The 22,040-nt window shown below is 37.6% G+C and overlaps 1 protein-coding gene across 4 annotated transcripts in view; it reads right to left on the bottom strand.

The window, feature by feature from the left end:
• LRRC28 (leucine rich repeat containing 28) overlaps positions 1-22,040 on the bottom strand; it is a 181,207-nt gene that overhangs the window by 10,035 nt on the left and 149,132 nt on the right. For all 4 annotated transcript variants that reach the window (XM_053223621.1, XM_027067956.2, XM_027067959.2 and 1 more), the window contains 2 exons: positions 13,169-13,344; positions 11,157-11,316 (listed from right to left, as the gene is read on the bottom strand). In XM_053223621.1, coding sequence (XP_053079596.1) covers positions 11,157-11,316; positions 13,169-13,344 — 336 coding nt within the window. The remainder of the gene's footprint in view (positions 1-11,156; positions 11,317-13,168; positions 13,345-22,040) is intronic.

The raw sequence follows: 22,040 nt of genomic DNA, 5'->3' as shown, positions 1-22,040 counted from the left end.
TCCTGAGAAACTTAACAGAAAACCATGGGGGAGGGGAAGGGGAAAAAAAAAAAAAAGGTTAGAGAGGAAGGGAGCCAAACCATAAGAGACTCTTAAAAACTGAGAATAAACTGAGGGTTGATGGGGGGTGGGAGGGAGGGGAGGGTGGGTGATGGGCATTGAGGAGGGCACCTGTTGGGATGAGCACTGGGTTGTATAGAAACCAATTTGACAATAAATTTCATATTAAAAAAAATAAAATAAAAATCCTAAAAAAAGAACAATTTATGAAGAACAATCTAAAGTAAGTAAAAATCACAGAGCATGTTCTCTATCCAAATGGAATCAAATTAGAAATCCATAACGGAAAGACAACAGGAAGATTTCCAAATGTGGATATAAAAGAACACAGTTCTTTGACCTTCCTTGACCTATGGGTCAAATGACTACTTTCCCATGGATTAAAGAGGCAATCTCAAATAGAAACTTACATGAACTGAATGAAAATGAAAAGACAACATATCAAAAATTTTGAGGCATGGGAAAGCAGTGCTGAGAGAGAAATGTATGGTACATAATGCTTATGTTAAAAAGGAAAGTTCTCAAATCAATGATCTGAGCTTCTACTCCAATCCCATCCCCCAAAGGCAAAGTAAACCCAAAGCAAGCAGAATGAAGCAATAATAAATCAGTGAAATCAACAATTTCACTAGGATTAAGAAGATCAATAAAATTGATACATCTTTAGCAAGACTAACAAAGATAGAAGGCTCTCTTAATATAAGAAATGAAACAGGTGTTATCAGTACAAATCCTGAAGCCATTAAAAAGATGAGAATAAGCTGAGAGTAGATGGATTCCTTGAAAACTACAAACTACCACCACTCAACCAAGATGAAATAGCCAACCTGAAAAGGACTGTAACTATTAAAAATTGACTTCGTAATTAAAAAAAGAAAAGAAATCTCCAGGTCCAGACAATTTCACTGGAGAATTCTATCAAACATTTAAAGAAGAGCTAAGAGGAATTTTTACAGTCTCTTGCAGAAAAACAGGAAAGGAAGAACACTTCCCAACTCATTTTATAAGGCCAGTAATTACTCTGACTCTAAAGCCAGAGAATTTAAAACCAGAAAACTATAGACCATCTCTCTCATGAATACAGATAGAAAAATCTTCAACAAAGTATTAAACTAATACAGAAAAGTATAAAAAGAGCTATACACCATTGTCAGGTGGGGGTTATTCTGGGTATGTAAGGTTGGTTTAATATTTGAAAATCAATTTCATCAATCATGTCAGCTGGTGAATGAAAAAAAAATTGTATGATATCAATGGACTCAGAAAAAAGCATTTGAAAAATCTCCACTAATGATAAAAAGCCTCAGCAAACAGGAATAGAGGGGATCTTTCTCAATCTGATAATTAGAATCTACAAAAAACCTACTGCTAACTTCATACTCTATAAGGGATGTGTACTTTCAACACCTTAATCAACACAGTACTTGAAGTTTTAACCACTGCAGTAAGGCAAGAAAAAGAAATAAAAGGCATAGAGAATGGAACGTGGAGAAATAAAACTATTTCTACTTTCAGAAGACATGATTGTCTACATAGAAAACACCAAAGCATCTACAAAATGTACTCCTAGACCTTTAAGCAAGTTCAGCAATGCTGCAGGCACGTAAGACTGAAATACAAAAATGAATCACATTTCCACATACTAACAATGAACACATGGAAAGTGGAATTTAAAAGTATAATATCATTTATAGTCACATAAAGAAAGTGGGACACTTGCATATAAATTTAACAAAACATTTAAGGACTTCTATGCTATAAGTTATTAAATATTGATGAAAGAAATACAGACTACTTAAAAAAATGGAAAGACACAGGATTCACACACCGGAAGACTCAACATCGCAAAGATGTTAATTCTCTCCAAGTTGATCTATAGATTGAATGCAATTCTTTTCAAAATCCAGCACAAGGCTTTTTTTTTTTTTTTTGAGACAAAGATAAGCTTTTTCTAAAATTTATATGGAAATGCAGAGGCCCTAGAAGAATTAACAGAATTTTGAAAAAGAATAACAAAGTAGAAGTATCACTTTATCTGATATTAAGTGCTAATATATAACTACAGAATCAACACAGTTTGGCATTGACTGAGAGACAGACACAGATCAATGGAAAAGAGAACATCCTTATGACCCTGGAGTAGGTAAAGATTTCTTAGGACATAAAAAGCACTAACTATAAAATTAAAATGGATAAATTTGACTCCATCAAAATCAAAACCTTCTGCTTTGCAAATTACACTCATATGAAAATGAAAGGCAAGCATCACTTTCAAGATTTTCTTAATTCAGGAAACTATATAAATTTTAAGTCATTGGATACTTTGTATTACCTTAACTAAAAAAAAATTAAAGTTGGTTAGAACCCTACTTCAGATAATTTGCTTCACACACACCAGCATGTATACATGTATATAAATCACAATTGAAATGAAACTCAGACACAAAATGATCTTACGTATGATAAGTGGATTTTTGAGGATCAGCTAACTAAACTTAACTCTCCTGACTTTAAAAAAAAATAATTATGCTACATGAAAATCATTCATAGAAACAATACATTTCATGCCGCTGGGTTTTTAAAAATAAAGGCTGTAAGCAAAAAAATCGAACTCCATAAAAATGTGTTTTGTTGTTGTTTTGTTGTTTTTTACTTACTGAAGCATAATGCCCACTGATCATTATTAACTCCTTATGATGCTCAAGGGTGGGGTGGGTAACCTGGAGCCATAGTTGTGCTACAAAAAATCCAACTGTGTGGACTTATGACTTGTGGGAGATTCTAACAACATATTGTATCTGCTTGTTGCATTAATGATCTAAGTTGTTACAAGTACACCAAATCTACTGCCTTAAGAATGGATTTGTGTTGGTTTGATCCTTTAAAATTCCTAAGCTGTGGCACCAGGGATGTGACAGTTTTAAGGGAGAAATTCTGAGCTAAGCAATAAACTCTATAGTTAGGAAAAGGAGGTTAGTACATTCTACAAAGAACATCAGACATGACATTTGTTGCTTTAGAATCTCTTATTTATAGGCAAGACAGGAGAAAGAGCATTTCAGCTTAGTTTTAAAATACAGAAATACACTATTCTTAAAAAAAAATCACAATGTGGTTGGCACATTCTGGAGCCCCCAAAAAAACATAAGAAATATGGTATCTTCTTTGCAAACGTGTTTCCTGATTAGAAACAAAAAGCAAAAAGCATATCCTTGACTCATACAGAAATTCAAGCCAGAAGAAAAACAATATTTATTAGACAGAGTTGATCAGATGACATCCCAAACTCATACACAAATTAAGGGAGAATTATAACATATTGTATCTGCTTGTTCCACTTATGTTAATGGTGACGGTTTCTCATGGGAAGATCCTACGTGCAGACCTACAGGCTTAAATACGACATACTGGTTTCTCTATTTGATCAGTCCATGCCCTAGGACGTCAGGGGTGAAATATATGTATGGGAAAAGAAGTTATCAGGTGGTGTGGTCAGGGCTGAATCCCTGGTACCTAATACAGAGTTTGGCACATCGCAGAGGTCAACACACAATAACTGAGTGATACGAGTAGGAAAAAACAGTGAAGAACAATTTACTTAATTTGTTGAAGAGTATTTTACCTGCGCAAAGTTTCCTAAGTCACCTTAAGAGGGTGCCGGTCAATGAATAGGCTTTGGCTAAAAGAAAAAAAAAATCCTAAATACAAGTAAGCAAATAATGTCAGTATTACTGATGTTAACTGGTTTCACAGAAGAAAGTAATAGCCATAAAAAGCAAGGATAAGGTAATGAGAAACATTTCGTAAGTGATTTAACCATATAAGAATTAGGAGAGATTATTTAGAGATAAACTACAGTGAGTGAAATTACAGTGAGTGGAGAAGAGAGTATTAAGTTGTCCTGAAAGATGAGGGAAGCCATAAGACAATGAGTTGTGCACGCCTCTCACAGGCCTCTATCCCAAGGCACATCCGTCACCAGGACATCTGGCCCTCTCACGTAATCGCTCTGGCCTAAAAGACCAAGGAGAATTCCTGAAGAAAACCAAACTCTACATCAGAGCTTGAAAGCAGCTGACTGAGGCCAGGGTGTCATTACCTCCCACAGTGCTCTGCTTGCAGGGAATGCTCACTGCATATCTGCTAACTGGACACATTAATAAATGAGTGGATGAGTTACTCTGAGCTATTTGGAACTAACTCCAATAGCATTTTTAACAAGAGAGAAAAAAATTCCTAAAACTCACCTGGAGCCAACAGAAGATCCCACAGAGCCAAGCAAATCTTGAGAAAGAACAAAGCTAGAGGCATCCCATTTCCTGACTGCAAAATATTTTACAAAGCTACAGTAATCAGAACAGTATGGTATTGGCATAAAGACAGATATACAGACAAATGGAACAGAACACAGAGCCTAGAAACAGACCCACACAAAACTGTTAACTGATCTTCCACAAGGAAGCCAAGAATATACAATGGGAAAAAGAGTCTCTTCAAAAAATGGTGCTGGGAAATTGGATATCCACATGCAAAAGGAATGAAACTGAGAGTAGAAACCTTATCTTACACCATACATAAAAAGATCAACTCAAAATAGATTAAAGACTTATATGTAAGACCTGAGACTATAAAACTAGAAGGAAACATTGGGAGAAAGCTTCTTAATTAACATTGGTCTTGACAATGAATTCTTTTTTTTTTTTTTTTTTTTTTTTTAGTTCATTTATTTTTGAGAGACACAGAGACAGCATGAATGGGGAAGGGGCAGAGCAGGAGGGAGAGAGAAAATCCCAAGCAGGCTCTGTGCTGTCAGCACAGAGCCCAACGTGAGGCTCAAACTCACAAAATCACGAGATCATGACCTGAGCTGAAACCAAGAGTTGGCTAAACTGACTGAGCCACCCAGGCACCCCTACAATGAATTCTTGAACATGACATGAGTAGCACAGCAACAAAAGCAAAAACAGGTGAGCAGGACTACTTCAAACTAAAAAGCTTCCGCAAAGCAGAAGGAAACAAAAGGAAAAAGCAACTTATAAAATGGGAAAAAAATATTTGAGAATCCCACTACTTGATGATGGGTTAATATCCAAAATATATAAGGAATTCCTATAACTCAATAGCAATAAACAAATAATCTGATTTAGAAATGGGCAAAGGATTTACATAGACATCTCTCCAAAGACATAAGTGGCCAACAGGCCCATGAAAAGGTTCTCAACATTATTAATCATCAAGGAAATACACATCAAACCACAGTGAGGCATCACCTCATACCTATTAGGATCGCTATTGTAAAAACAACAAATGAAACAACCAAACAAAAAATAATGTGTTGGCAAAGATACAGAGAAATGGGAATCCTTGTATACTTTTGGTGGGAATGTAAAATGCTGCAGCTGTTATGGAAAATAGTACAGCAGCTCCTCAAAAAAATTAAAATATAACCGTCATATGATCCAGAAATCCCACTCTGAGTATGTAACCAAAAGAAATCAGAGTCTCAAGGAAATACCTGCACTCCATGTTCATGACGGCATTATTCACAATATCCTAGATATGAAAACAACCTTAATGTCCGCTGATGGGTGAACAGATAAAGACAATCTGGTAGAAATATGGGATGAATATTTTTTAAAATAATTTATTTTCAATATTTTATTTATTTATTTTGAGAGAGAGAATTCACAAGCGGGGAAGGGCAGAGAGAGAGAGAGGGAGAGAGAATCACAAGCAGGTTCTGTGCTGTCAGCGCAGAGCCCGACGTGGGGCTTGATCCCATGAACCACGAGATCAAGAGTCGGATGCTCAACTGACTGTGCCACCCAGGCATCCCATAAGGATGGAATATCACTTAGACTAAAAAAAAGAAGGATGTCCTGGCATATGCAATGACACAAACAGACCTGGAAGACATTATGCTAAGTGAAATAAGCCAGCCCCAGGAGGACAGGATTTCACTTACACGAGGTATTGAAAAAAGTAAACTCATAGAAGCAGAGAGTAGAATGGTGGTTGCCAGAAGCTGGAGAAGGGGAGGAAGAAATGGGAGTTGTTGTCAGCTTCAGTTATGCAAACTGAACAAGTTCTAGAGTGCTGCTGCTGAATGTGGTGCCTGTAGTTAATACTATTGTACTATGCACTTGAAAATTTGTTAAGAAGGTAGATCTCATGTTTAAATGTTCTTAACACAATTTTTAAAAAAAGGATATAAAGAGCACCAATAATCTGATTCAATGGATCCTTGGTTGAGAAGTCAATTTAGAGAGGGGTGCCCAGGTGACTCAGTCAGTTAAGCATCTGACTCTTGATTTTGGCTCAGGTCATGATGTCACAGTTTGTGGGATCGAACCCTGCCTTGGGCTCTGTGCTGACAACACAGAACCTTCTTGGGATTCTCTCTTTCTTCCTTTCTCTCTGTCTCTCCCCTGCTTGTGTGAACATGTTCTCTCTGTCCCTCTCTCACAAAAATAAATAAATAAACTTAAAAAAAAGTCAATTTAGAGAGATTCTATTTTAACCTATTACCAATGGTCATTTCTGGTTGAAGTTCTTCTGTTTGAGATAGTTTCCTTTTGCAGAATTGTATTTTCTTTAAAAAAATTTTTTTAACGTTTATTTATTTTTGAAACAGAGAGAGACAGAGCATGAACGGGGGAGGGTCAGAGAGAGAGGGAGACACAGAATTCGAAACAGGCTCCAGGCTCGAGCTGTCAGCACAGAGCCCGACGCAGGGCTCAAACTCACGGACCGCGAGATCATGACCTGAGCCGAAGTCGGACGCTTAACCGACTGAGCCACCCAAGTGCCCCCAGAATTGTGTTTTCTAATTTTGCTTCTATGATCATGTATGAATTGAATAGACACACTTTGTCCCCCATCAAAATAAAAATAAATAACTGGTCTAACAACTTTTTTTAAATTTCTTTTATGTTTTTATTTTTGAGAGAGGACACACACACACAGTGAGAGCGGGGAGGGGCAGTGAAAGAGGGAGACACAGAATTCAGAGAAGGCTCCAGGCTCCAGGCTCCAAGCTGTCAGCACAGAGCCCAATGCGGGGCTCAAACTCACAGACTGTAAGATCATGACCTGAGCTGAAGTCGTATGCCCAACCAACTGAGCCACCCAGGCGCCCCTGGTCTACTAATGTTTTAATAATTAAACATATTTTTATATGGTTTTTATATGGTTTATAACTGGAGAGGAGTCCTGCCCCGGGAAGAATTATACCCAAGTTTTACCTTTACCTGATTTAGATATTTAAAAGGAGATTTTGAACTGGGGCGTCTGAACAATCAAGTAAGTGTCCAACTTCGGCTCAGGTCATGATCTCACGGTTTGTGGAATCGAGCCACTGACAGCTTGGAGCCTACTTGGAATTCTCTATCTCCCTCTCTCTGCCCTTCCCCCACTTCTCTCTCTCTCTCTCTCTCTCTCAAAAATAAATAAAACATTTAAAAAAAAAAAAGATGAGATTTTTTTAACTTACAAGTTGATGTTGGAATGGGTTAGGATTTGGGGGGTGTTGGGATAGGGTGAATTTATTTTGCATGTGAGAAGAACATGAATTTTTGGAACAGATTGTTATGGGTTGAAGTATGTCCTCCCACATTCATGTGATGAAGCCCTGACCTCTAATGTGATGGGTATTTGCAGTTAGGCCCTTCTGGAGATAGTAGGTTTAGATGAGGTCATGAGGATGGGGCACTCATAACGGGATTAGCACCCTTATAAAAAGAAGAGACACCAGAGAGCCTGTGTGCATGTGCTCACAAGCTCTCTGCCATGTGAGGCAGCAAAAAAGTGGCCATCTGCAAACCAAGAAAAAAACTCTCCCCTACAACCTGACCATGTGCACCCTGATTTCAGACTTCCAGTCTAAGAACTGTGAGGAAATAAATTTCTGTTGTTCAAGTCAGTGAGTTATGGTATTTTGTTATGGCAGCCTGAGCAGAGTAATGCAGTGACATTATTTGGAAACAGGATCACTTCAGGTACAATTAGTTAAGGGAGGATTAAAGCCCACCAGAGTGGGCCCTAATGCAATATCACTGGGGTCCTTACAAAAAGGGGAAGTTTAGACACAGAGCGAGACAGACATAGAGAGAAGATGATGTAAAGACACAGGGAGAAGACAGGCTTCTATCTCCAAGCCAAGGAGAGATGCCTGGAACAGACCCTTCCCTCACAGCCGTCACAAGGAACTACCCCGCCAACATGCCGATTTCAGACTTCTAGCCTTCAGAGCTGTGAGACAATGGATATCCTTTTATTTAAGTCACCCGGTTTTGTGGCATTTTAAATGTTGTGGCATTCCTAGCAAATTAATATATAGCCCTGAAAAACCTTGGGTGACCTGATTTCCTATTGGAAAATACAGAACTTGTATAAATCACGCATGCATGGGGAAAAGCCAGACACGTTGTTATAATAATAAATAACCCTCTATGCTGATGTTCTCCATTTTAGTAAGTGAACAGTAAGTTTTAGGAAAGCAAATGTGCTATAAGGATTCAAAATCATGAATATGCTAGCCGTTCTTCTGTTTTATTGACATTTGAAGGTTTGGGAATCTATTGTTTATTAAAAATACTATAATTTCTTTTTGCTTCACTCTGTATTAAATTTAGGTTGAAACTAACACTTGTATGAGACTTGGTATTTTAGAAGAATATCCAATATGTTCTTTTAAAATGATGCCAGATGTCCACAATGATTTAGGTATTGGCTGATACAATGTATTATTTACAACAAGCAAGGCCAACTGAACTGAATATATTATAAAACTTAAAAATAATATTATCAAGACCTTGTAGAGTTAGTTTATGATATTAAAAATATTGATTTTATTTTCAGCAGTAAGCTACTGAGATTCAAGTAGTTGGTTTTCAGTTACAAAAGAAAGTACTTTAAAGACTATGATAGAAACTGAAGTCAATGCTTTTAATACAATCTCCATAGCAACATGGGAAGGAGCAAAGTCTGGTGGACCGAATGAAAGCCACAAACTCTCAATTTCAACCCTAGCATTAACTTACCACAGAAAGCCATGTTTATGTCTTGGCATTTCATCTTTGCTATAAACACAGGCACTTCTGGCTTTGCTCAACAAACGGGCACTGCTTAAGTCCTATGTACTGGATATATTCATTTTATGAAACTAATACTATTATATTTTATGTCCCGAAACAATATAAGATTATTCACACTGACATTCTAGGTTGTAGCAGAGAAATAAGTAACAGTCAATAAAACATTCAAATGCTGAATAAATTCCCCAAATCTCATATAAAGATAACACACACAAAAAATGTCTCCTTTTGAAGGATCTAATTTACTTTCACAAATTAATTGCCATGATAAAAAGAAAGTTTATCTTTTTGAAAAAGGTATTCAGAATTTTATCAGCTACTGACAGGGTATCCTGACCATACAGAATTGTTTTCATTTTCATATTTTCAATAAGAAAATGTCTTCTATAAAAAAAAAACAACAAAACACTGTACTATGCATAAGGGTTTTACGATAGTTTAATGAATTCGTTAAGACTATCCTATGATGATATCTTACTAACATGAAAAGCATTTGCTAGAAACACACACATACGAGAAATTTTTAAAAGTCTCTGCGCTAAAAAAAATAGATTAAAATAGTTACCATTTACTTAGTATTTATTACATGCCTGGGCTCTTTCCATGAATGATCTCATTTATCCTCACAATGACCTTATTAAATAGATATTAATATTATGCTCATCTTATTAATGAAAAATTGAAGCTTAGAGATTTTACGTCCTCTGCTCAAGGTCTCTGGGCGGAGGAGCTGGAGTCAGGGCCCGGGCACCTGCCCCTGTGCAACTATGGCTCTCCTCCACTGTGTCTATTTCATTTGTTAATTTTATTCGTGTAGGAAGTAATACACGCAGACTCTGACTCAGTCCTTTTAACTCCAATCTAAACGGAATCCCACTAAATTTGGTGATGTGATCACTTCGGATTGGAAGTAGCAAATTTAGAAAGGTTTGGAGGAAGGCTTCTTGTGGGCAGGCACAACGAAGCAAAAAACGTTAAAAATACAGAAAGTGGAAACAGGAACCGGAAGTATAACAAAACAGGATTATTTGGGGTAAGAGAAAGAGAAGTGCAGTTGTGCGAGGGAGTGGGTACACCGCTGGTAAAGGTAACCACCACTTGTTGAAGAGCCTTTACCTTCATCATCTGCTCATCCTCATGACAGCCCCACCCAGCACGATGTTCTCTCCCCAGTCTGAGGCTCAGAGAGTTTCAGCACCCCGCCCAGGCTCGCTCTCTTTCTACAGAAATGCTTACAAAGTAAATGCTTCTTGGCACTCAATAGGGGGTAACAAGTTCTCTGAAAAACTTACTAACCCAAAATACCACTGGATGGATAAATGAGGCGTTCTAGTACTTTCTCTTTTTTTTTAACTTTGAAAAACGTGAATTTAGAAAATCCTAAATTTAGAATATCTATATGCTAAGGTTGTGTTAATGGGGGATTTTTCATTTGATGTCCTAATTTTAATTGTCTGGTTTTCTTTTTTTAAACCACCAGTTTAGGGGTTTTTGCTTGGTGAACATTCTTAGCAAATTCAAGGCACTGCGCCAATAAATAGAGAGTGGCAAGAGAATGGCATTTGGAAGTGTTAGAAATTCAAAACAGAAACACATACACACACACACGCACACACACAATGTTCAGCCATGTACTTTCAGTTAGCAACGCCAATTAAATAGAAGGGCTGGGCTGGTCCCATTATATAACAAATATTTTGTTCTGACATTCCTTATTGCCTAAAGACTATTGTGAATAGCGGAATAGCAGGAAAAGGCTCCTGGCAAAGAATGAGCTACTCTAAAGAACATATGCAATAAAACTCTTCTGTACACGGCCAAAAAAGTAATAGAGGGAAGTCCAGTTTTCTTGTGATGCTGAGAATGTGCTTTTGTTTCCTTCAGCTGTATCTCAGGAAGCACTCTGGGCACCTTGAGAGCTGCTGACTTAACAATACTTCCCTGCATGGCCTCCACCCCTCTCCCAGGTGTAAGCCCTGGTGCCCACTTAGGCATGATTACCCCTGGTGCAGGCCTGCCATCGGCGTCTCTCTCAAGGGGAAGAGCTTGGGGTAGACAATTGTAAACATGGGCTCACTACACCGGTGACAGTGTCCCAGGGGGCAGTGCAGCAGCTCCAGGAGACTTCTGGGTAATGAGATCGGAGACAGAAAGTTCAAATCTGGAACACAAGAGAAAATCAGGCATGAATACAAAAAAATCAGATTTCCTTACACGGGGCTTGAAATACGTTTCTTTGTTACTCAGCCCACTCGGTTAGTTAAAAAGTATTGCGTGTTGAAAATAACTGTTATCTGATAGGCACTGCATTATTTGGAAACGAAAGATTTTTTTAACTTTTTTTGATACTAAGAGGAAGCCTAAATTTGCTCTTTTAAGAGCAAACAAAAGCTGGCCTGAGGCAGAGGCAAGGAAAGAATAACACCAAATATTCTTTAAGAACAAAGATAAAAAAAAGGCATTAATTTACCCAGAGAGGGTTTACAAAACGTTCTGTGAGAGACCAAGAAGAAAAAAGGGCTGGCACCAAAGACTAACACTGACTTCCATTAAGTTCTTCCCAAAATCGACTGGGCATTTAGCACTACTCAAGCTAAATTGTATTTACTGAAAGGAATGAAAGCGGGAAGCAAATCAAAGAAAGAAAAATAATGAAACCAAGCTTTTCCCTGTTTCATTAATAAAGCTGTCATTAATAAAGAGGGGGCCTCCTTCTCGGCTGAGCCTGAGCGATACAAAAGCAACGTTGAAAGCAAAACATCCCAGTGGCCCAGACAATCTTGAGCACAAGTGCACACTGATTCCCACCGATGGCAAACATCCAGAAGAAAGAGAAGTGGTCACAATGAGGCAAAACCTAAAAATTACAGACTCGTCTTTGGGAAGGAAATACAAATGATCTTATCATCCTTTAGATCTATCTGGACTTACCAATAACCATTTATAAAAATGGAACTTACCCATAGGTGAATAATTATCAGTTTTCTGTCTAGTATTAAAAACCAACTCAACTTTGTATTAGACATTTCTAGAAGGCTGACTGATGTTAGGTGCTTTCGTATGGATTTTTTTTTTTGAGGCAAAGACAAAACATTTAGCAGTTTAAAAAACTTGAAATGTAGCTTATTTAACATAGCCTACAGCTTTTTCAAAGCGTCTCCGAGACCCACATCACAACACCTCTGAAATCTATGTACCGCCAAATCCTTTCCAAACCAAGAGTTAACATGCTGTGGTGGTAGTGCCAAAGGTTCCTGATATTTCCTCCCCTTCAGGTGTATAATTTCTCAGATGTAAGCAGACTGCATGGCAAAAACCCACTCTGCTGGAAGGTACCCAACTTTGCTTTGAGGATAAGACCTTTCATTTTTTTTTTTTCCCCACAAAAGAAAAGTGTCTCTGCCAGGCTTTTCACTTCCACCAGATACATGTTCCCAAACACCAATTTCCTTCATTTAAACCACATGGTTTACATTAAATTTTCTTTAATCTTTATTTATTTTTGAGAGAGAGAGAGAGACAGAGTGTGAGCTGGGGAAGGGGCAGAGAGAAAGGGAGACACAGAATCTGAAGCAGGCCCCAGGCTCCGCGCTGTCAGCACAGAGTGCGACACAGGGCTCGAACTCACAAACCGTGAGATCATGACCTGAGCCGAAGTCGGCCGCTTAACCAACTGAGCCACCCAGGTGCCCCTAAACCTCATAGTTTAACTTTTAACCTCTGTCCTTTATGACTGAAGACCATATTTTAGCAAATGCTCCTGTGTCAGTAGGGGGTACTGAAGGGATCACCATTGATAAACTTACAACTTTTTTTTAATTAAAAAAAAGTCCCATTGCACAACAATGTGAATGTATTTCATGTCACTGTACTGGGCATTTAAAACTGGTTAAAACAGTAAATTTGGATCCACCCATAAAAAAAAAAATGGACACCAAAGTACTCTGGCAGCATAAAACATAATTTCCAAGTTCACTGAGTAAGAGGCAGAAAAAGAGAAAAGCCCCGTGTACCTTTAAGGAAAGTATGGTATGTGTGATGTAGACTCCTCATGGCCAGCTCTTGCAGAGGCAGGACGCGATCATTCTCTGTCCCTATGGCCTTCACCTCAGCAGGGAGGAAGACGGTTAGTTGCCCCGATGAAAAGGAAAGCAGCTTCACCTCAGAAACTTGAATGGGAGCACCACAGCTGCAGAAAGACACATTCACAGTAGTATTAGCAAAAAAGGAAAGGAATATATATGCCAATAAAAATGTGTTAATCAAAATATACATTTAAAATCTTAAGACGCTGCTGAATTGCCAGAATTCTTTTCAAAGTGAACAGATGCTATCCTGGGTTCCTTAATAAAGCCTGGCACAGAAATGTAAACTCATCAGTTGGAACTCGGCTATAGCACTGCTGAGGGCCAGTTACTTCCAGCAAGGACAAACTTTGAAGGAACTTCCCTTCCCAAGACCGCCACAATTTTCTCTGGAAGCTCCATTTATCCTCATTTGATTACCCTTTCCAAGTGCATGTTCATTGAAATTTTCAAAATTAAAAGGAAAAAAGAGTACTCTGTTGAGTTATCGTATTTTGGTTTCACAGCATTTTTGTGTGGGAGAAGAAACCCTACAAAGCAAATTGATTTCTGATGGATCCTTTCATAAATTTGTGGGGAAAATATTCACAGCGAAGCCTTGTGAATACACGAAGTTATGCCTTATCCCTGTAGCCACCAGAAGGCAGAGGTGGCTTTGTTCCTGTGGTTGCCAGGTTGCCAAATCTAAGGAGTCTGACCTTATCTGACCTCCAGGTTACCTAAGTCTCAAGACTTTTCATTGTCAAGACTAATGACAAACAGGTACCAACAAATCTTGGCTCTCCAGATACAACAGGAGATAGTATCTCTGTCCTCAACTAGAAACAGGCAATGGGAAGGCACAGGCATGGGCTGCAGAAGCCCGTGGCTCATATGTTTGAAGTTCCGGCACTTGCTCATTCCTCCCACCAGAAAACGTCTCCAGAGCATCGGTTCTACACCAAAGATACTCAAAACAACAAAAACCAAACCAACCAAACCAAACCAAGATGATTCCTTCCCTTGGAAAATGTAAAAATTACAGTGTAATTGTTCTAATGTTTGTTCAGAGAAGACAGAATGACCACCTGTTCAGGGAATTAGGGAAGATTTTACAGAGGAGACAATATGGGACTCAACTGATTTCACTCAACCAATTTCTCCATCCGGCTCAAGGAAAGAACCTCAGAAGGCCACTCTGGGAACCCCTGACTGGGAAAAACCCATATCCTAAATGGAACCGGTATTTCAAATTCGAACATTATTGTTTGGTTTTGCCTATTTGAACAGACACCTTCTGTGTCTGGCTCCATTTGTCAACATTCTATTTCTGGGATTCATCCGTGTTGTCACATGAACTATAGCTTATTCATTTTCACTGCTGTGTAGTAATGATAAACATTTGGACTGTTTCCAATGATGGGCTATTATGAACATTTTTGTGGATATTTGATACATATGAGTATGAAATCCAGTTAGGTACACATGTAAGATCAGAAGTGGGCCTTACTATCGTGAGCAGAGACAGACAGTGAAAAGGTAAATCTATAATAAAACAGAGCGAGAGGGGAGTGAGAGCTGTATTAATCAAAATAAGCCTTTCTGAGGAGGTGACACTTGAGCACAGACCCGACTGAAGAGAACAGTTTAATCAGGGAAGAGGAAATCAGTCACAGGATGGCAGGCACCTTAAATTGAGGACAAGGAACGAAGAGTTCAGGGAGTCCAAAGCAGCTAGAGTTTGCAGGACAGAGAACCTCAGAGGAGAGAGATGCACAAAGAGGGAGTTCTGGAGATCTGCAGAAGGCCCCCATAAGTATTCAGATGAGTACTGATCAGCCCAGGCATGTGAGGAAACTATCCGAGGCTGGAGAAAGAACCAGCTGAAGATATTAAAGGTAACAGTGCCCACCGCTCATACAGGGATGAAAACAGTGTTTGTTCTTATCAGACTTGAACCTCATAATTCATGATGCATTAGGTAGAGTGCATGTAAGGGTCTTATCTCAGTAGTGCAGAATAACTAACACTAGACGGAACATTATTCCATTCCCATCTAACAAATCCTAAAAGCCATATCTGAAAAGATAAAACTGTTTCCAATTAACTTAGTTGTGTCATATACCAAGAATAGTTGTATGAATACAAAAATACCCAGCACTCAATGTGGTAAAATTCACACTGTCCGGCATCCAGTAAAATATTACCAGGCTTTCCAGTAAGTGAGAAAACATGACCTATAATGAGAAAAATCATGTAAGTGAAATCAACCAAGAACTGACAGATGTTAGAACTGGCAGCAAAGGTTATTATAATAACAATTATAATTACTGCCTGGAATAACATGTTACACACAGAGCTCTCACCCAAGAAACTGGAAATAAAAGAGCAAATTAAACCTTAACAGAAAAAAGAAATAATAAAGAGCATCAAGAAAATCAATGACATAGAGAATGGGATGATAATAAAGAAAAATCAATTAAAGGCTAGAACTTCGAAAAGATTAATAAAATTGAAAAATTTCTAACTAGACTAACCAGAGAGAAGACACAAATTACCAATATCAGGAATGAGAAAGGAGACATTGCCCAACTTCTACAGATAATAAAAAGGCAATAAGCAACTTTATGCTAATACAAAGTCCTTGAAGGATAAAAATTAGAAAGCTCACTCAAGAAATAGGTAAGTTGAACAGCCCTATATTTAAAGAAGTTGAATTTTAGTTAAAAGGTTGGAATACTTCTCAACTCATTCTATGAAGCCAGCATTATCCTGATACAAAAACCAGACAAACACATTTCAAGAGAAAAAAACAAAACAAAACAAACCAAAACAAAACAAAACCCAGCATCACTCTTGAACATAGTTGGAAAAAGTCTAGACAAGATTTTAGCAAAGTGAATTCAACAATGTATCAAGCTACTATGACCAAATGAGGTTTAGCTTACTAATTAAGATTGCACTAATATGAGAAAATCAATGTAAATCACTATACTAAAACTTAAAAGAAAAATAACCATAAAGTCATTTCAATAGATACAGAAAAATTGTCTAACAAAATTCAACACCCATTCCAGGGAGAAAAGAAAAAAAAACCCTCTTAGCAAATTAGGAATAGAAGGGAGTTTATTCATCTGATAAAAGCTATTTATGACAAAACAACAATTAATATTATACTTGGTGAAAGACTGTTTTCCCAATAAGTTCAGCAAGACAAACATATTTGTTCTCTACTTCTATTTAACATTGTACAGAGCTTACAGCCAGTGTAATAAAGCAAGAAAAAGAAATAAAGGGCAACTAGATTCTTTTTAAGGAAGAAGTAAAACTGCCTTTCCTCCCCAAAGACATTACTGTGTATGTAGAAAGTCCAAAAGAACCTACACACACCAAAACAACAACAACAACAAAAACCAAAAAAAAAAAAAAAAAAACCACCAAAAAACAAAACAACGATAACAACAAAACTACTGGAACTATGAAGTGAGCTTAGCAAGTTTGGAGGATACAAGATCAATATACAAAATTATTTGTACTCTATATGGTAGCAATAATCACTGGAAATGAAAAAGATTTAAATATCATATATGATAGAATGAAAAATATGAAATATTTAGGGATAAATTTGACGAAAGATATCCATGACCTGTACACTGAAAAGTACAAAATACTGCTGAGAAATGAAGATATTTATTGTGATCATAGTTTTAAAGGCTCAAAACTGCTAAGATATTAATTCTCCTCAAATTGATCTATAATTTAATACAATCAAAATCACAGCAGGCTTTCTTTTTAAATATATGTTGAAATTCTGGTTCTAAAATTTATGTAGAAATGCTGAACAATTAGAATAATCTAACAATTTGGAAGATAAATTTGGAGGACTAACACTACCTAATTTTAAGACGTACAGTAAAATTATGGTAATCAAGACAATATGGTGTTGTTGTCAAACAGACTAATAGATCAATGGAGCAAGGAGAGTTTCTAAAAATAGACCCACACATATAAGGACAACTAATTTTCAACAAAGGTACAGTGGAGAAAGGAAAGTACTTTTAACAGATGGTGTGGGAATAACTGTATATCCACATGCAAAAAAAAAAAAAAAAAAAGGAACTTTAGCCATACTTGTACCATATACAAAAATTAATTCAAAATGAATCACAGACCAAAATGTAAACATAAACCTTAAAAATTCCAGGAGACAATCCAGGAGAAAACCGTTGTGATCTGGGTTACACCAAAAGCAAGATCCACAAAGGGACACATTGATACAATGGACTACATCAAAATAAAAAAATGTCTACTCTTTAAAAGGCCTCGTTAAGACAATGAAGAGACAAGCCATGGACTGGGAGAAAATATTTGCAAAGTATACAGAAGATAAAAGATTTGTATCCAGAATCTATAAAGAACTTTCAAAACTCAATGAGAACACAAATATCCAAAAAAACAATGGGGAAAAGATGTACATAGACACTATGTCAAAGCAGATATAAGGATGGCAAATAACACAAGCAAAGATGTACACTCTTACTCACTGGAAAAATGCAATTTAAAAATATAATGAAATATCACTGCAGAACAATTAGGGTGGATAAATTTAAAAGGCTGACTATTCCCAAAGTGGCAAAAATAGGGAAGAACTGAAAATCTCTTATATTGCAGGTGGGAATGTAAAATGGCGCAGTCATTTTTTGAAAGTTTGTCAGTTCCCTAAAAAATTAAGGATATATATGGTCCAGACTCTCCTCTCCTAGATATTTATCCAAGTAAATTTAAGTCTAGGACCATTAAAAGGCAGTTAACATATGTCCATAGCAGCTTTATTTGTAATAAAGTCAAACACTAGAACCAACACATATGTGCATTAACAAGTAAACAGAAACAATCTGTGGTATAGCCATAGAATGGAATTCTATATAACAATAAAAAAGAATGAACTACTGATACACACTACATCATGAATAAATCTCCAAAGCCTTATGCTGAGTGAAAGGAGCCAGACCAAAACAAAGTGTACACTATTTAACTCATTCATATAAAACTCTAGAAAATACAAATTAGTGTATAATAACAGAACACAGATCAGTGGTTGTCTGGAGACAGGATGAGGGCAGAAAGGAATGACTATCAAGGGGCATGAGAAAACTTAGGGATGGATATGTTTATGATCTTAATTGTACAGATGGTTTCAGGAGGTGTGTGTGTGTGTGTGTGTGTGTGTGATATACACACTAGGAGAAGCAAAGCAAAATAAATACAAAGTATGGATAGGATATTGAAAAACATAAGAACTGAAATTGATGAAAAGGAAACAAAGCATAGAAAGTATAAATAAAAACAAAACCTGGTTCTTTCAAATAAAAAATGTACCTGGCATGTATTGATCAAAGGAAAAAGACAGCAGAGAAATTTGCTGGAGAGTGTGGGTTTCAGCTGGAGAGTGAAGGCTGCTGAGGTGTTACTGGGCATCCTTTTGCTGGTTGCTGCACAGAAAACAGCACCCTGGAAGCGGGAAGGAAACCCCTGTTCTGACCTTGCACTATCTCTCTAGGGCCCTCTATTGAGAAAGCTTCATATAAATCAACGACAAAGGAAAAAATTCTACAAGCGTCAGTCCCAAGGAAAAGGGTAGATCTGGAACTGAGAAGCAATAAACTGATAAAAGGCACACATACTTGAGTCCTCTCCACAGGGAGATAATGCAATTTGAGGCCTAGCATAATGTCACAGTTCCTTATATACTGCATCTGGCAGGCACTCAAAACTAACTAGGTACAATATAGATAAAACTGTCTAAAATAAAATCAAGAGAAACAGATTTAAAAAAAGAATTTTAAAAAAGATGTAAGGTTATGGAATGATCACATACAAACTTTACAGTAACCATTCTTAATATGTCTAAGGAGTGCCCTAAGATTGAGAATTTCAATGGGAGCTATAACACATGTGGTGTTAGACTATGAAGAAATCTGGGGCACCTGGATGGCTACACTGGTTGAGTGTCCAACTCTCGATTTTGGCTCAGGTCATGATCTCACAGTTTGTGAGATCGAGTCCCGTGTGGAGTTCTGTGCCGACAGCATGGAGCCTACTTGGATTCTCCCCCTCTCTCTCTGCTCCTCCTCTGCTTGCATCCTTTCTCTCTCTCTCACAAAATAAATAAACATGAAAAAAAAATCTCTCTCTCAAAATAAATAAATAAACATGAAAAAAAAAAAAGAAATCTGAGAGAACAGTATTCCAGATAGAGGAAAAACAGGTGCAAAGAGGCAGGAGTCTGGTGTGCTCAAGAGAAAGGGAGGAGCAAAAATGGCTAAGTGGACGTTAGAAGGGGGAGAGTGATAGGAGAGGAATTCAAAGGTGTAACCTAGAAGACAAGTCATGTACATGCTCACAGGTCACTTCCAAGTCTCTGGCTTTTATGCTAAGTATAAGGAATGCCAAGAGTGATGACTGAGTACAGGCAAAACAGGATCTGTGTTTCGACTTGGCTAGGATCACCAGACACTACGTAGAGAACAGACTAATGGAGGCTGAGACAGAAGTAGGAAGGCTACTGTTATAATCCAGGTGGGAGATGATGGTAATTTAGGTCAAAGTGACAGTAAAGAAGTAGTAAGAAGGGACAAGAGCCTGAATACATTTTTGAGTGCACAACCAACAGGCTATGTGATGAGTTGGTTGTGGGATGTGAGAGAAAGCGAAATCAAAGACCCCAAAGCTTTTGGGCAGAGTAACTGGAGGAATGAAGTTTCTATCGACTAAGATGTAGCAGATTGTGGAAGACTGAGTTGAGAGATAAGGGAATTAGGAGTTTGATTATAGATATGTTAACATTTAATTGTACACATCTCTGCGGAAATGCCAACTGGATGCGGTTGGATATAAGAGTCAGACCAAGTGGTCCAGGCTGAATGAAGCTTTCTTTATTTGGGAATCATGCATGAATAATATTTAAAGCATAATTGTGATGGCATGAAATGACTGGCAATGCTTCTTATTGGGAGTGCTTTTAGCAGTTAGTGGGGGCACAAGTTCTTAACTGTTTAGAACTTTTGTGTGCATTGCAAGACATTTAGCATCCTAACACATGTCAGTAGGGACCCCAGGCTTAAAGCTGACTCCCTCCCCAACTTACACACATTTCCAAACACCCTGGAGTGGAGCATTACTGTTCCTGATTGAGAATCACTGACCTAGAGAATAGGTACAGATGGAGGAGATTTTGAGTCCTGATCCCCGTATATAGTGAACAGGGGAATACATTTTAGTCTTTACTAAAAATGCATCACGGCCACTCCTGCCTACAGGCCACACCAGGCCTGAAAATTTCCACATCCTGCTACTCCAAATACAAATCTTACTCATCATCCCAAATCCAATTCCTTTATAAACTCTTCTCTGATATCCTCTCTTGCCAATCATCTACCACAATGTTTGAAGTTTCTATTACACATTTTCTAACTGTATTATAGGTGTTCTGCTGCTGTTCATTCGTGTTCAAGGTTTCTCTTCTATCTAGCAGTTTCCATACTGATAGCTAAGCAGTTCCAAATACAGATCCGTTGTTTTGAGTCATCACACATAGATAAAGAAGTCTGAAAGAGAAAAGATAAAAAGGAAATGGGAAAAAGAACACTGAGTCATCCATATGGTGTGAGAAAAATAACTTGGGGGTGCTCACCGGGGTCCATCACAAGTCTCAGGGTCAGGAGATGTGCTAGCAACCTAATAAGCATTAGAAATATCTGTATTTGGTTACCCAGCAGGATGGCCACATTTAGGGAAATGAATATACAGGAAAATGACAGTAATCTGTCAAACAGGATTTTGGAAAAGGTCTTATTTATGGATTAAATTAAATGTATCTTGAGTTGTGTGTGTTGGGGGCGGGGGTGGGTACTATGAGGTGCTACAACATATACCAGTTAATTCTGTTAAAACAACCGACAAGCCACAGACTGGTGGGAAATATGTGCAAATCACATATTTGATGAAAGACATGTATTCAGAATATATAAAGAACTCTCAAGAAAGTCAATAATTTAAAACAATCCAATTTTTAAAAAATGACTGAAAGATTGGAACATGCTTTACCAAAGAAGATATATGGATAGAAATAAGCATATGAAAAGATGTTCAACCTCAGTAGTCACTAGGGAAATACAAATTAAAATGAGGTATCATTACTTATTAGCATGTCTGAAAGGGGAAAAAAAAAACCGACAAGAACTCTTATAAGTTGCTCACAGAAGTACAAAATGGCACAGCCATTTTGGAAAACAGTTCAGTTTTTTATAAAGTTAAACATACACTTAACCATATGACCCAGCAAATGCATTCTCAGGTATCCTACCCAAGTGAAATGAAAATTTATGTTCACACAAAACCCTATATATGAATGTTTATAAAAGCTTAAATTATTCCATTTGCATGACATTCTGGAAAGGATAAAGTATAGGGACACAAAACAGACCACGGTTTCCAGGGGCTGGAGTGGGCAGCCAGAGGTTCATTTCCAAGGGACACGGGAAGACATTTTTGAGGTGAATGAACTATTCTGTATCCTGATTATAGTTGTGGCTTTATGACTGTATGTATTTGTTAAAATTCACAGGAATGTACACTAAAAGGTGACTGTTACTGTATGCAAATTATACCTTATTAAAACAAACAAAACCCAAACGGTCTTATGCTGGTGAAGCATGGTCCTGGAGCCCTGTGCTCTGTTAGTCATTAGCCTTTTGTTGTGGATTATGAGATCTCAGGGGAGAAGCAGACCTGGCAGCTGGGGAACTCAGGGAACTTCGCC

The sequence above is a fragment of the Acinonyx jubatus genome, chromosome B3 (genome assembly GCF_027475565.1).
Source record: "Acinonyx jubatus isolate Ajub_Pintada_27869175 chromosome B3, VMU_Ajub_asm_v1.0, whole genome shotgun sequence".
In the NCBI taxonomy this organism is placed as follows: domain Eukaryota; kingdom Metazoa; phylum Chordata; class Mammalia; order Carnivora; family Felidae; genus Acinonyx; species Acinonyx jubatus.
This window is presented reverse-complemented; position numbering and strand designations above follow the sequence as displayed.